The 16,067-nt window shown below is 44.5% G+C and overlaps 1 protein-coding gene across 3 annotated transcripts in view; it reads left to right on the top strand.

The window, feature by feature from the left end:
* Positions 1-16,067, top strand: part of lef1 (lymphoid enhancer-binding factor 1) — a 42,703-nt gene that overhangs the window by 19,938 nt on the left and 6,698 nt on the right. Inside the window, exons 4-10 of one of the 3 annotated variants that reach the window (XM_017407589.3) lie at positions 4,608-4,740; positions 7,706-7,796; positions 8,512-8,631; positions 9,350-9,512; positions 10,154-10,261; positions 11,969-12,011; positions 12,614-12,655. In XM_017407589.3, the coding sequence (XP_017263078.1) occupies positions 4,608-4,740; positions 7,706-7,796; positions 8,512-8,631; positions 9,350-9,512; positions 10,154-10,261; positions 11,969-12,011; positions 12,614-12,648 (693 nt within the window). In that variant the 3' untranslated portion in view covers positions 12,649-12,655. Of the gene's footprint in view, positions 1-4,607; positions 4,741-7,705; positions 7,797-8,511; positions 8,632-9,349; positions 9,513-10,153; positions 12,012-12,613; positions 12,656-16,067 lie in introns of all 3 variants that reach the window. The other 2 variants (XM_017407582.3, XR_005232947.1) reach the window with 2 other exon arrangements.

Here is a 16,067-nt window from a genome sequence, read left to right as displayed (position 1 = left end):
CCCCCCCCCCCCCCCCAATGCCATAAAGCTACTACAGGACAATGTTTGGTCTCTTTTGTAAGGAAAAAGGCTGGTCAAGTTGCACAAACACACCTGAGAGCGAACACCTGGTCTCGGGATGACTGTAGGAATTCAGAACTGGGCACACCCCTGCTTCATACTCAAACTTTTGGCATTTACTGAGGCTTTGTCTCTGTAATCTTGTCTTCTTCTATGAGCGCATTGTCTGTAGAAACAGTAACCATGCACTGTAATTATACCCTTTTAAAGGGTGTGTATCCTCTGCTTGGGATCTGATGAAATTAGCAATCCTGTCATATTATCGAGGAAAGAAAATGACTTTCTTTACCCAGTAATACTTTTTGATAATATTTGTTTATTATTTCAGTTGCTTTCCTCATTTTTTTTTTTTGTCTCCCTTGTTAAACGTCTTTGCTATTTTAAAAAAAAAAATTTTTGTGTGTGTGTGCGCGCACATCATTTTTCTCTTTGGAGTGCAGAAAATCACAGGAGCGGGTGAAGATAGGTTTTTGTGGGTGAGAAGGGCTTCTCAGTGAATGGATTTAGAAGCATGGGAATCCATCACCGCTACTTGAGCTGCCATCTCCCCAGCTGTTTGTGAAACACCTCACATGGTTTCTACACTCTTGATTGTAGCTGCAGGCACGAGGAGTCCTCATTGCATATAAATTACAGAAGTGGGAAGTGATTATTATAAAATTCCCGCTTTTCCTCTTTTTCACTCCACTCCGCAGAAGTGGTATAATTGAGTGCAGTACAAAAGCTGTGCTGTGAGGCGAGGGGGAAGGATGGGTAAAAGGAAATATTGGAGGAATGCTTCATATAGAACATTTTATAAACACACAATCCTGGCAGTGGAATATGACAAAAGTTACAGGATAATTTCTTTTGTTTTTAATTGTTTTTTTGTCGTCCCCCCCGTTGGAGCCAGTGTACCATCTTCAAATGCTGAAACACACTGGAGCGTCTCGTTTATTGAGGGCTTCCTGCCAGCTCCAGTTCCGCACAATGAATTTCATTTTAAACCACATCTGAAGGGCTTTTTTTAAAGGACCAGCCAAGCCTGGTTATGATATTCCAAATGGAACGTTTGCTTTTCCATCCTCACCGCCTCCCTTCTTTTGCACACACTCAAAAAAATATGAATAGACAGATCCTAAGCCTATTATTTCTCATGTACAACAAAGGGGACCTCCGGTACATGGCTGCCCTCCTTTGGAACATGGCTGCTGTGGGTTCTTTTAGAGTCAGGGTGGGGACGAGAGGGAATCCGATCGGTCCAACATGATGGCACCTCTACTCTTTGCTGGAGTCACATGATTGTCTCCAACTACAAGGCTGTAACTTTGTTCATCTATTAGTAAAATATTCCCTGAACCAGCCGATGGGTTTTAATGAACATCTACAACTGATGAAGTCAACCCCATTAAAGATGGCCGCCACAGCTAAGCAACTTTAGCAAACACAAAAATGGCTATAATAACCCAGTCGCCTCTACAACCATTGAGCTAAATTCTAGTGTGGTAGTAGCTGAGAGTCATTCCCAACACACACTTGGGAGTGCTAACTGTTCATGCAAGATCTGTTTTTAAAACAATGGACGATTGGATTCAACTGTGTCTGTCTGTTAGCGAAATATCTCAAGGACAAATTTTAGTGAAACTCTCAGAAAGTAATCACTGGGTGTACAAATACAATTTGCCAGAGCCAACTGACTTTAAGAAACACAATAATGGCTATAACTCAGCCAGTTTGACACATATTAAGCTCCAATTTGGCATGGTAGGGGCTGAGCATCGTCCCCAACACATACCTTGATCACTACATGTTGCACAATATATTTGCTTAAAACTTTGGCATTACCTGTTGACGTCAACCCTGTATCTGTTAGCAATATATCCCCTGAATGAACAGATTTGAATAAAACGTAAATCACCAGATGTACATCTAAACATAACTTTTGGAGTCACGGCTAATTCAACAATAGCTGACACAAAAATGGCTTTAACTGAGTTAATTTACAAATATTGAGCTGAACATTTTATTTATTTTTTGTGGTAGTAGCTAAGAGTCATCCTTATGATACACTCTGACATAATTTACAAGGTTTTGCCCCAAACGATTGTAACTTTGTTTGTTATTAGTATGGGATGATTGAAATTACAAGAATAATATCACCTGCTGCCTTTTATGGCACATTTCCTCCTACACTTTTTAATTTTTCTTTCGAGAAACTTGTTAAAGAGTGTTGTGGTTTGTTAACTATCTAAGAGCACTCAACCTGTTGAGTCTAAATCTTTGCAATTTTTTTTTTTTTTTCTTTATATTTCTTTACAATCTCATTTTAGATCTACGATGTTATAGAGCTGTTAAAATAACCAGCATTAATTGTTCTTTCTTCCTCCTGAATGAAAGCTGTGGCTGGACGGACCATGCTGTTTGTGTAAATGTGCAGCCAAATAGCCATAATTCTGTATTGGTCACAGAAGCCTGCAGGTTCTTTCATGGCAGAGTTCCTTTTCCCCCCCTCATCACAATAGAAGGAGTTTATTAAGAAACTGAGATGAATTGTATTTGACAGCTGTAACCAGGAGAAGCACAAGAGGAGAGTTTCTTGCTGTGGTGAAAACGTTTTAGCTATTTTTGGAGCTAAAGAGTCGACCACCTTTTACACTTTTTATATTGTAAAAACAAGGAGGAGAGAAGAACTTTTGTTTCTGCTCGATTCCCTCTTTCTGCTCTAAGTTGGAGAGGACTCTTAGCTCTAGTGATAATCTCCCAGGTTCTTGTCTCATTCCCACAGGATAACAAATGGGTGAGGAGAGGCGTAAAATAATACAGGCGAGAATGCTATTATTTAGCCTCTGGTTGAAGGCATGCCCAGTCACTTCATCCCCGGTTAGTCCCTCTCTTTAGGTTTAGCAGCCTTATTAAGAAGTCTTCACCTCTGCAGGATGAGGTTTGACACTCCCCTCTTTCCAAAGATTATCCTGTCACCTTTGACTCTCGGTGACTGGAGGAGGGGCGTCACAGAGCTCCTTTCACCTGGGCTGGTGTGAAAAAGCTCAGGATCCTGGTCTTCTGGCTGCATTTGGTTTCTGAAGCGGCCAGTGCTTGACATTCGGAAGTGTCCGCAGTCTCCTGCGTCTGATAGTGCATTTCTGTATTTGTTTCAAATTGAGGTGGCTGGCTGGGCAGGAAATCAATAGAGGAAAAATAGATTCTGAGTCTGACTTGGAGCTCGATTGTAACTGTGGCTGGTGGACGCTGACACACTTTGTCTTTTGTGTTCCTGGCTGCGACATTTCCTCAAGGTGGGGGAAAGGGAAAGGAGCAGGGTGGTTCTTAATTGAAGCCTGTGCCAGTCTGCGAGAGGCACGCAGAATGTCAGACATTCCAGACACCCCGTGTTTGAGGGGTTTTGCGAATACGCGAGTGTGAGTGTGTGTGGTGGGAGAGGGCGAGAGGGGACACCAGACACCACTTAGTATGCCAGGAATGTCACTTTAATACACGAGGCCTCAGACAAAAAGCAAAAAAACCAAAACAATAAAAAATAGTGCTTTTGTAGTCTTCTGAAAAGTTTGTGTTCTTACTAAAATGAAATGAGCATCTTTAGCAGCGATAATAAAGTGTTTAATTACAGTTTTAATGAAACTGAGGCTAAGTGGCTTTTAAGATGCGTCTAACCCAACCGTGACATTTCTCCGATTAGCCGCACATCCTGGAGAAGTGATATTTTGACTCCGGCTCGGCTCCAGGCTCAGATTGTGAGAGCAGCAGATTTAGCTGAGGCTAAGCGTTCCCATGTGTCTGCTGCAGCTGAATCATAAACACACAGCGAGCTGGAGGGCCTTCGGTTTGGGTTGCGTTAATTGTGAATAGGTATCAGAAGGTCTGTGTGAGTCAGCTGGGGATGGGGGGGGGGTCTACTGCCGGGCCACTGTCGACGCGATAACCCCAGCGTTAAGAACCGCTGCAGACATCTGCCTCACTCACGCTTTCTTTCCACAGACAGCCCTCCCTCCCCTCCCCTCCGTCCCTCATCTCTCCTTCCCCCGGCTCTTGCTCTGTAATGAACTCCCCTTATTCACCAGCTAATGACTGCCTTTGATCTCCCGCCTCAGACCTCTGCTCTAACTCTACCTTGCAAGTCTCTCATTTCTCTCTCTCTCTCTCTCTCATTGCTCCATCGCTCGCCTCTGTTTGCTCCTTTTCTGCTCGCATCCTTCTTTCTGCCCCCCCACCCCCCCATGCTAACACACTTCATTTGACTTTTATTTTATTTTATTTTACCTCTTTACTTCAGAGGGTGGAGTTTTTAATCCTGCTGACCTAGGTTAAAAATAAAAAACTCAAAGTTTTGAGCTACTGGCCTTAAAGACGAGGAAAAAAAAATGGAAGAAATGTTTTTTCAGAAGGTTTTTGACCAAACTATTACACTGTGTTGCATTAGCCGTGGTGGTGTCGTGCATCACGTTGCACCAAACAGGGGGGTTGCATTTGCCAGTGGAGGAAAACCTGACGGAGCTTGTGTCTCTTTTCTTTCTTAGTGTTTTTAAATCCAGCTGCTTTTGTCTCCACAGTCCAACAAAGTCCCCGTTGTGCAGCCGTCCCATGCAGTCCACCCCCTCACGCCGCTGATCACGTACAGCGACGAGCACTTCGCTCCGGGCTCCCATTCTGGCCATCACCCCCAGGACGCCAACAACAAACAAGGTACGAAGGAGGGCAAGGAGCAAGAATGAGTGATGACTGTGGATGAAACGATGCTGAATGAGCAGGAATCGAACTTTTATCCTAAGAACTGGGAATCTGCTGACTTGGAGCACCAATCTGAGGCCGTCTCCTGGCTCTCCTTACATATAAATTATCCTTATTTCACTTCATAAACATAATTATACAGAAGTTAACTCAAGACCAAAGATTATATATTGACCTGCACTATAAAATTCCACAACATCACAGTAAAAAAATGGCAAATTTTGCTACAAATTGTCTCAACCATTTAAAAGAATGTAGCTCAAACTCTTGTTTTTAAGATTCATTAAAGAAGTACAGGTTTTACTAAAAATATTGGAGTAATTCAGGAAAGCTCATTTAACTGAGACAGTACATGAGTTTTTCTTTTTTTTTTTTTAACTGTCAGGGCTGTCAGGAATCAGCAGAGACGCACACTCTGAAACGTGTCACAGTAAAGTCATCCTTCTATCATTTTTTGGTTGCGAACTCATTTGAAGCAGCCCGTGGGATGGTGCGCCGAGCTCTGTTGCCCCTCTCCCTCTGCACTCTTTGCCTCACAGGAATAACATCAAGCCGCAGCTCTGACAGCTGCAGAAGAGCTCCTCTGCCGTTTGGACGAGCTCCTCAGCCCCGCACAGCTGGAGGCTTTGGCAGCATCTCCTACTGATGCAGGAGAAAGGAAGGAAGAAAAAGGAAAAAAAATAAATAAATAAATAAAAAAAGACGTGGGCCAAGCATAGTTTTGTCCCGCACCTTTTCACTTCTCTCCGCTTTCTTCTCCTGCGACTGCCACTTGAAAAGGACGACGAATCAGACGAGATGTAGGCGACGACGACGACGACAGAAGGTTCTGAGGGACCGGCTATAAATAACGATGTAGAGCGGAACACGACGATAACGTCGTACTGGAAGATGAAGAGAGCAGAACAAGTAGAAACTGTGCTCCACATATGCCTTGCATCTGACACATGTGGTGGGATATATTTATATATATAGCTACATAAAAAAACAACAAATAAGCAACAAAACAATAAATGCATTGTAAATGTAGTCTTTTATTTTTTACATTGGTTTCTGACAAAAAAGGGGCAAAAACAGCCCTCGGGAATAAGGAATGGAGTTTTGTTTTTTTTTTTTGTACCATTTGATCTGTGCACTCGCAGCCCAACAAAAAATCCATGTCCAAGCAATCCAGTTGCAGAATTAGCTGCAAATGATTTCCCCAGGCATATTCATGTGTGTGTATCAGTGGAGCTAAGCCGAAGGCGCTTAAAATGAAATCTCTCTCATTCTCTCGCCCCTTTTTTTTTTTCCCCTCCTTTCCGCTGTCCCTCTCGCGTTTTCTTTCCTCCTCGTATCGACCAATAGCTGCTGCTCTGCTTCCTTTAGCGGGCTCAGACTTTGATCTGCTCGTTAATTATGAAAAACAATCATGGATTTTCTCATTATGAGCTCTAATATGCACAGGGCTGCTGCGTGGGATGGAAGGTCGAGCAGAGGGAGGGGGAAGCTTTGCTCGTTTTTTTTTTTTTTTTTTTGTTGTTTGCTCTCTGTGTGAAGAAGAAGAAAAAAAAAATCCCTGAGACCTTTTTTTTTTTTTTTTTTTTTTTTACATGTAAAGCCTTGTATTATGTTTTAGTTTAGAGGAAAAAAAATGGAATCTATATTATATCCAGTATTTGTGCTGCTTGTTCGGCGTAAGAATGAGTCTTTGGTGTCATTTGAGACATGTGAATAATTAGGCTCCATACAGGTGTGAGTGACAAGGTTAACACGCTGGGACTGAATATTCCTCCCCCCCGCTGCTTCACCCTTCACCTCCTTCCCTCCTGCCCTCTTCAGGAGGGCCCTAAAGGAGTGTTAGGTGGTGGATTAGCGAGCAGGGAGCCGCGCTATCCGTGCTACGAATCCAGCGTCACAACATTGGCTTTGGAGATTTAAGCCTCCCACCCGACCTGCCTCTCCGAGAAGGAGGGAGGCCCCTTCAGACCTCGAGGAGGATGAGGAAAAGATGGAAGCAAAGAGAAAAGGATGGCTCCAGCAGGGATTAGAATATGAAGCTAATCTGGAGGCATTTGCCCCTTTTTTATGTGTGTGTGTGTTTGAGTGTATATGGAGAAACATTTCACTTGTGTGTTACACGAAGAGCCTTTTCTCATATCTGCTTGCCCTGCCTGAAATGTCAGTGTAGGACAAGAAAGCAGGAAGTGAAGCAGATGTTCGTCATCCTGCAGCCCCGTTTTTTTGTTTTTTTTTCCATGAGCTCTGTCACAAAAATACACCCTTGACCTTGACGCCCAGTAGGAGCTGGAGATGGAGGAGCTTAGCCCTGACAGTTAGTCCGAGTCAATGCGGTGTCTACAGGAAGAAGAAAAAGCCTCAATGATCCAGCTGGAAGATGCTGAAACACACTGGAAGAAGTATAGCCTGCAGGAAAAAAAAAGATTATTTTTCCTCTGGTTAATAATGTGAGACTTAGGAGCCACATTCAGGCCCTGAAATACAGACTGCCCTTGATTTGTGGAGAAGCAAGATGGAGAAGGTTGAAGGGTTATTTTTGTTTGGTTTTTTTTTAGCTCTATGTAACAACAGTTCACATTTAGGTTACTCGGTTGATTTAAAGTTTGGTTAAAAAAAAAAGTAAGTTGACCTTGAAAACACGGGATCCAAGGTCTACAATTCAGACTTGTGCACCAGTACAGCTCAGATGCCAATATGTAACTAGAGTGGTTTTTAACTAGAAAAATGTTCAAACATTTCAAACACAGCAGTTCTGATCAGAAGACATCTAAGAAAAAAACAACATAAAAACACAACCTGAGGAACAGATTTGATTTCTTTTGTTACACTTTATGCTTTACTCATGCTGTCTTGTTGTGAACATAAATTAACATTTTACTTATTTAATCCTTGTGTACAACTGTTGTGTTTCTGGTTTTAGGAATGCCCAGGCATCATCCTGGACCAGACATGCCCAACTTCTACTCCCTGTCTCCAGGAGGAGTAGGGCAGATCACGCCGCCGTTGGGATGGTGAGTCACAGGCAGCATGTGCCGGTGTTGCTTCACGCTAACAGGAAGCAGCAACTCCTCTTCGTCCTCACGTGGACGCTGACGCCGTGCGAGTGTTGTGTGCCTGAACGGGGGAGAGGCTGGCATGCAGCAGCAGCGGCGGCGGCCCCCTGACAGGGAGGTCTGCCTCTGGCTGTTTCTGGTGCGCTGCTGTGGCTTTCGACCACACCGCTCCTCTGCGAGCCCAGCACAAGTCAAACACATCACCGCATGTGTGATTCTGCATAGCCATATGGCTGCTTAACTTCCATCAAAGCTTTGTGGAAGTGCTCCCGCCTCTCTTAGACTTGTGTTTGTCGAGGACTTTTTTTCATTATCTTACCCCTTCTTTTTTTTTTCTTTGCCTCTTTGTCTTTTGTTGTGCCGTTTCACTTCCCAGCATAACTTTTGTCTCTCTTCCTTTGTGTGTCGGCGTGACCATCTCGGGCATACGCTGAGTGAAACCATATGCGTTGTGCAGCTGAAGACCAGTCGTTTTCCTCATCATCCTTTCCTTCCCGGATTCCTTTAAATCAGAACACTTACTTTAAATATAAAACAGTGACAACAAGCTAAACTATATGATCTCAGAAAAATCCTGCTCCTATCCAAGTGTGTTGCGAGAGTTTTACCGTGTCGTTTTCGAAGGTCTGCGGTAAAGTAAACGTGGACATGTGCGTGTGTTTCATTGCTGCAGGTTTTCTCACCACATGGTGCCCGGCCCCCCTGGTCCCCATGCCACGGGGATCCCCCATCCGGCTATCGTCAACCCACAGGTCAAACAAGAACCTTCGCATGAGAGTGACATCATGCACATGTGAGTCCTCCCTCAGACACACACTCATGCCATCAGCGCTCAGTCAGAGGTTTCCTAAGAAGGCATACCTCCAAGTATTTGGGCACTCCATTTTTACAGTAGGTCATTGCGTTAGTCTTGCTCTCTTGATGGGAGCAGATAAGCAGTAAGGGTTTGTTCTCCTTCGATAACGGGTCTGTGCTTCGTTTGGCCTTGGGGATCACTGCGTGTTTAGCCCACAACAGATTTGTGTCTGAGATTAGGGCTTGGATGAACCGGCTGTAAGTTTTGGAAGCGTTATATTTATTATTCATGGCCATCCTCACACCAAGGCTGCTTTGGTATCAAAAAGATTGTCAGAAAGTAAACCACGAGTGGAAGCAGAGTGGGGTTTTTGTGTGTGTGTGAGTTTTAGCATTTGGCTTTAAGCAGCTTCCAATGTTCTGTGGACAAAGTTTGGTTGTCATTAATGGTGAAGTAATCTCTCAGCATGAAGGGCTGCGAGTGTACAACTGCACATGATTAAAGAGGCAGGGGCCCATGGCGTGGCAGCCCTTCTCACGCTGCCTCGCCGTCGGCTGGGAGCAACTAGACCCTCGCCTCGCCTCGCCTTCGTCACCATCGCGGCATCGCAATTTCCTCCTTGTGTCGCTCGGCTCTTTTTATTCTCACTTTTGAAATATTAGCTTTAATTTTTTGTACCTCCATCCATGTTTTTCTTTTTCTTTCTTTTCAACAGGAAATCCCAGCACGAACAGAGAAAAGAGCAGGAGCCCAAAAGGCCGCACATCAAGAAGCCGCTAAACGCCTTCATGCTCTACATGAAAGAGATGCGTGCGAACGTGGTCGCCGAGTGCACGCTGAAGGAGAGCGCCGCCATCAACCAGATCCTGGGACGAAGGGTAGGTCACATTTAAAGTCTCGTTCACGGGTCTCATTTGCCTTCCTGCTGCTGTTTACTTTACATATTAACTTATATCGCCAAAAGAAATTATAGCTCAGGCCCCTTAACAAACCTGACTGATTGGGGAAAAAAAATGCAAAGATTGTATTAAACAGTCTGTTTTTCTGAAGGAATGTTTAAGTTTGCACAGATACGGTCTGCCTATCTAAGTGACATTTAATCAAATTGGCCTCAATAAAATATGGCTGGATAATGGCACGGTTGGAAATGACAAAATTTGTCCCTTTTTGAGGATTGGGAGGAAAAGAGTGGAACCACAGAGCCATGTTAAAAGCTTTAACCAATAGGCCAAGGCAGCCAGCCACAGCAAAGCCTAGTCTGTGGCCTTTGCTGGGTAATTGCTCGCTGACACAGTTTGAATAAAAAGCAGTGTTAAATTGGAAGCAGTGTTTTGATATGAAATTGTTTTTTTTTCCTTTCCCTCCCTGACTCTGCTGCATGCTAATTTCTTCATCATGTTTCCTCCTTCTTCTTTTTACTTCCTGTCAAACATTTAGAAACATATAAAACATTTTTGTCCCGAGCACACCTTTCCACCAATAACCCGGCTGTATTCTGTTCTCCTTTGTGCTGAAACAGTGGCATGCTTTGTCTCGGGAAGAGCAAGCTAAGTATTACGAGTTAGCTCGCAAAGAACGGCAGCTCCACATGCAGCTGTACCCGGGCTGGTCCGCTCGAGACAATTATGTAAGTACCAACAGAACAGACTGGCAGTGGTGCGCGTGCGTGGATTTCTGTTGTTTACGTCTGTGTTGCATCACTTCCTCCTTAAATGGCACACACACACACACGCACACACACAAACAATTTCACCCGAGCCTTCTCTATGCTAATGGGGTCCATTTTGAGACCCTTTGTTTCAGCATAATGTGTAATTCATAGCATTGTTATAGTGCCATTCGCACTAAAATGGATCGGGGTATCGTGAAGACTATTATTGGCACTGTGAGTGAAAATTGCCTGGTAATGGTAATGCTAGTCTTTGATGTGCCATATCAGCATAAAGCTTCAGATGTAACAGCAGCTGTTAGACTGAGCTGAGGAGGTTGGATTGTTTCTCGCAGCATTCAGCAGCAGCAACCTCTGTGCACCCCCCCTCCACACACACCCCAGCTGCCTGCTCTGACCGTGAATGCACCGCGTTCGGCAGGATTTCAGGATGTGTCCAGAGTGCGTCGTTGTCCGTGTGCGTGTGCAAGATGTGCGTGTGGGTGCGTGACTGGAACCTGTCGAGACGTGTCCCCGTGTCCGTGACGTGTATGGTCCTGAGAGAGAGAAAGAAAGCACCAGCTTTTATTAAAAGTGTGGCTCCAGCACTCACGTTCACTCCACCACCGAAGTGCTTTGTGGTGTTTATCTGCCTCCCCTCGGACATCGGCAGCATCCCGCTCCTTTCTGCCTCTTCTTCTCCGCTGCCGAAATGCCTCACTGAGGGGGAGAAACTCAAGCACACACACACAACATCAGCTAGCGACAGGTCGCCCATGTGCTGTTTAATTTGTAGCTTGCTACGTAAAAGCGTATTGGATTGGTAGTTGTAGGGGGAAAAAAAAAAAAAAAAAAATCCAACAGGAATGGTTTTTGACTTTGCATAACTGAAAGATAAAAATGTGACTCATGCAGAACATTTCTTGGAGATAATTTTGTATCCTTATGAGAGCTGCCCTCTCACTGCTCCCTCATCAAAATCAGCAGCTGTAGGCTGGAAACCCCCAAAATAGGTAACCACACCGGCACGGAGAGCATGCAGCAGACACATCTGATCTGCGTAGCACCTCTCTCTCATCCTCCCGCTCACCCACACTCGCACGGTCTCTCCTCTCCCTCGACTGCCGCAGCAGTGGAAGGCAGATTAGCTCATGAATAAGTGGATTAGCAGACTTTGCAGCAGGAAACCAAAGTGCTTCTCATATTTGACTAGGATGACTCTACGCTGCTATCTATACCTATATTCACCTCCTTGGGGGATTTTTAAAAGAGCTATAAATTCACACAAGTCCCCACCAACACCTCACTGGAAGAGGAGTGGTGGTCCTCGCAGTCATCGGACCACACTGGCCTCGTTTTAAATTACACTTTAAAGTTACTGTTTGTCATCTGCAGGACATAAAATGACACTTACATTCAGTCGTGAAGGAAATAAGACTGACATTAAAGTAGCAGAAACTGCTGGAACATCCATATTCAAGACAAGAAGAGCACTTTTTTTTTTTATTGGTCAGCCCCTCTCAGTGTTGCAGTTTGCAGTGGAGTCCAGAGTCTGGGGTATGCTGGTCGGATGCCCAGCAGGGGATGAGTGAACATGGCAGTCGGCAGCAGGATATCAGAGTGGTCTAGTGAGCGTGAGTGCTGGAGCCACACTTTACTCGTTCCTCTGTATATTTCTAGGGGAAGAAGAAGAAGCGGAAGAGGGAGAAGATGCAGGAATCGGCCCCAGGTAAGAACTCGTCTCTGCGGCTTCTAGTCTTCTGTTTGTTGCATCTCAGTGTCGGGATTCAGTTCGTCTCTCCGTGAAGTACGTCTGCTCTGTGTCAGTCCTGTGAAGCTGTTAAACAGCCACCTGATCTTCTCCTAAAAGAAGGGTCAATGCAAACTAAAAATGATCAGCAGAGCTACACTTTAGTCAAACTCATCTCCTATCAGCTCTCTGGCTTGTCCTGACTTCTTCTGCTGAACATCCCTTCATCCCTTCATCCTTTTGCCTGCATCCCATCCCTGCTTTCACACATTACACCTACTTTGGGATTAGTCTGTTCATTATTGTGAGTACTTACCGATTCTGGGCTTTGCACTATTTGTTTGCCTGCTGCACTTCAGTATGTCTTCCTGCTGACCTTGTTTATCTCTGCGCTTTGAGCCTCCTTATAGCTCTCCGACTGTAATCCACTAAGAATTACACCTTTTTTTTTAAAAAGTAAAATGTCAGTATTTTCTCTTTATTTATTTCGTTTTGGACTGTTAAGTCCACCTAGACAGCTATGATCTATGCCATCCAGATGCATCCGAAGGTTTTTGTTAAATAGATGCAATTTTCTGCAGGTACAGGCCAGAGAATGAAAACGGCGTACATCTGAGAATATGGTAAGACAAACACCTCCATGCCCTCCCTGTCTGGTTCCTCTTTGATTTTTGTCGAGTCCCTTTTTAAATGAGAGAGCCTGTGCTCACAGACTAATCCTAAAAAGGTCCACCCTAACCCCACCATGGTCATTGTGTTCGCAGCGTTCAGGCCTGTAGACAGATTGGGCTTTGTGTGCGGAGTTTGCTCACAATTTATGTGTGTGTGTGTGCAGGTCAGTGCATTTGTGTGAGATTAAAGGTCAAATGCATTTTACTTCTACTAAGTGTCTAAACAAGAAGTCCTTTTTTTTCTTTTTCTTTTAAATCAAATGCTTAATAGACTGCTGCTCCTCAACTTCCTGTTTTCTGAACGTGGACTAAATAATACATCTGAAAACACTTTCACTAGCCCAGAACATTTTTTTTCCCCCTCTTACTGCTGGTGGAGACTAGGTTGTCAGCTCAGCCCCATATGGACTACATGTGTCGTCTTTCTCTGCATCTTTGTAAAGCAGAGCAGAATCCAGCAGCTCCTTTGGCAGGAACTTTAATGAGATGCTATACCTTTTTTTTAATAAGATTTCATGGTATCTGGGCTCTCGGGGTGTCTAAACCGCTTTCATAATAAAAGAGGCACTTTTTTTTTTTATAAGTGTGGAAGATATTCCAAGTATCGATTCAAATCAAATGTCAAATCGTCGCTGAACTTCTGGTTTTAATTGTTTTTTTTGTTTTTTTTTTAAATGTATATATTTTTACCCTTTCTCGTGTGGTTAAGTCATCTCTCTTTTCCCTTCGCCTCTTCTCTGCCTCCCTGTGAGCGCGGCAGCATCCTGTTATTCCGCTCCCTTCTGGCAGCAGAGAAAGCCGGGCAGATGTGACAAATCTGGTCAAAATCGCCCCGACCGAACAAAGGTTTTCCACTTGATCGATTCTTGACCCAGTGGTTTTCTGTGAACCTAAAATTAGGCTGTTTTTTTTTTCTTCCCCCCCCCCCCGTTTCTTTCCTTTTTTTGACACAGCCAGTTTTCAAAGCACAGTGAGCGCAAGCGCAAAAAAAGAAGATGAAGGAAAAAAAGAGAGCACTTTATCTCTGATCCAATAATTAGCAGCGCCTAGCCGCAGCGGGATGGACACCCTTGCTGATTCTCAGTGACAGCCTTAAACTAATATGCATAATACCAAGGATACTGCCACAACTCCCCAAGCCCTCAATTTATGCAGATCCCAAAGAGCTGGATTGAGGTTAGCTTGCTGTAGATGCCAAAAAGCATCTTTAAATGAACTCATTTGTCTTTTTTTTTCCATCTGTCCCAACCTCCATTCCATCTGTCTCCCTGCTGTATAAAACAATCAGAAAAACGGAGTTGCTTTAATTGATTTTGAAGACAACTTTGCACGTCTCTCCATTAGATTCATTATAAACTTAATGAAGAATGTTGAGTTCATAATGACTAAACTTTCACATCAGGTCTATTTTAAGGTCTTTGTTGTTGTTGTTTTGTTTGGTTTTTTTCCATCCCATGATGCAAACCAGACACTGAGTTGCAGAGCAGCATTTTGTTTGGCTTGATCTTGGTTCTTTGTTATCTTTAGCGTGTCAGACACTGGTCTTGCCACACAGCAGCGCGGCTCTAAGAAGTTTTCACTCTCACATTGTTACCATAGTCCCTTTTTTTTCTCTTTTTCTTTTTTTCTCGTGTCACCTCTTAACCTAGCCCGACACCCACTGGAAAGCTGCACTTTGCTCCTTCTTCGTTCCCGTGTCTCTGTATTTTTTTTGTCTCCGGTCTTGCTCCCAATCGTGCTGTGAAACCCTTTTGTCTGAGTCAGCCCCGCTGATTCACAGCCCTTTTCAGATACTTATCTGGCCCGAGACACATGCACGCCCTCGAGGCTTTTTTCCCATTTGAGCCCCTGCACATTTTTTACACTGGGGGGAGACAACCGTTCTCTGGAACGCCCCGTGGAGCAGCTTACACTTGCCTCGAAAGTTCAGCCCCGATGCTACACTTTGTGTGCAAGAGGTTGATTTTTTTTATTTTATTTGTATCGTTCAGATCATAATGATCCGATTCATCATTTTTGAAATAATACCTTTATGGTTATGGCAATGAAGGTTCTGTTCTTAATGCACGTCCTGGTCCAGAAACGTATAATGAAAGTGTTGTTCAGGCGCTGGTGGCCACTCCTCCCCCCCTTCTCCATGTTCAGCTCGTTCGAAGTCATGCCCTTGCTTTGCTCCCTCTGATGTGAGCAGCCAGAAGTCAGCTGTCAGAAGTCTTTGATGAGCAGGGAGGGAAGAGGAAGACGGAGGGAGTGAGCGTGCTCGCTGAAAAGGGAGGGTAAGAAAAGGGCCAGATGAAAATGCCTCATCCTCAGTAGTTCAGTTTATCCGGTCTCACTCCACTGCCACTCATCCTTCCGTCTCCATTCCACATTTCTGTCTTTTCTCTCTCTCCTTTTTATTTGTTGCTTCTCATCTTCTCCGTCTCAGAGCTTCATCACTTGGAACACATCTCTCTTTCTCTCTCACACACACACACACACACACTCTGTGGCTGCAATTAGGCGAGATTCAGCTTCTGCCTCCATTTCCCGAGCCGTTTCAATTTGACGCTGAGCCTCCAGGCCACCGCGGCACAGCCCAGTGCCTCCACACCCTGCCTTATTAGTGACCTCAGATAATTGGGGAAGGAATCCAGATCTCAAAAAGAAGAAGAAGAAGAAGAGAAAGACTTTGGGTCTTGCTCTGAGCAGCATGCATGAGATGAGAGGATTTTTTTTTTAAACTGCACTTCTTCATTCCAAAAAAGAAAAAAAAAACTGAGAGGGGGGTGAAAAAGTTTGAGGAAAGAGGTGGAAATTTGGACTTAAATTGGTGTGACGCCTTGGCTAATGTTACTGAAGGTAGGAAATGGAATCGGAAATGTCCCCCCCCTCCTCCCCTGACCTTCACAAAGCATGCTCTGTGAAGTAAAACAACCCTCTCAGCACTCCGTTTAAGGATGTGTAATTAAAGTATGTTGCTTTAACTCGTACTGGCCTGGCTACCTCTTTTGACACTAAGAGAAAAAGGGTTTGGCGGGTGGGGGAGGGCGTATCACAACCCTTTTAAACGTCCATGTTTGCGTAAGCACAAATAAAGCTACAATGCTCCAGTTGTTTAGACTGGAGCACAGCATTTATTTTGATTGAGTCACGAGCCCATTGTGTTGCGGTTTGGCCAGCTGCGGTAACTCCATGAGGGTCCGGTCTCTGGGCTTCTTGTGATGTCTTCTCTACTTCCTCTCTGCCACTCATCTCCTTTCCCACCTCACCCCTGAGACTCCTAGAGGCCCTGCAGTCTTTTGGAAGAGGTGGAGATTTGTGACCTTTTATAAAACGCTCCCCTCAAGAGATTGTCGTCTCTGAATAACCCCCCCCCCCCCCC

Source organism: Kryptolebias marmoratus, linkage group LG3, assembly GCF_001649575.2.
Source record: "Kryptolebias marmoratus isolate JLee-2015 linkage group LG3, ASM164957v2, whole genome shotgun sequence".
Taxonomy (NCBI): Eukaryota; Metazoa; Chordata; class Actinopteri; order Cyprinodontiformes; family Rivulidae; genus Kryptolebias; species Kryptolebias marmoratus.
This window is presented reverse-complemented; position numbering and strand designations above follow the sequence as displayed.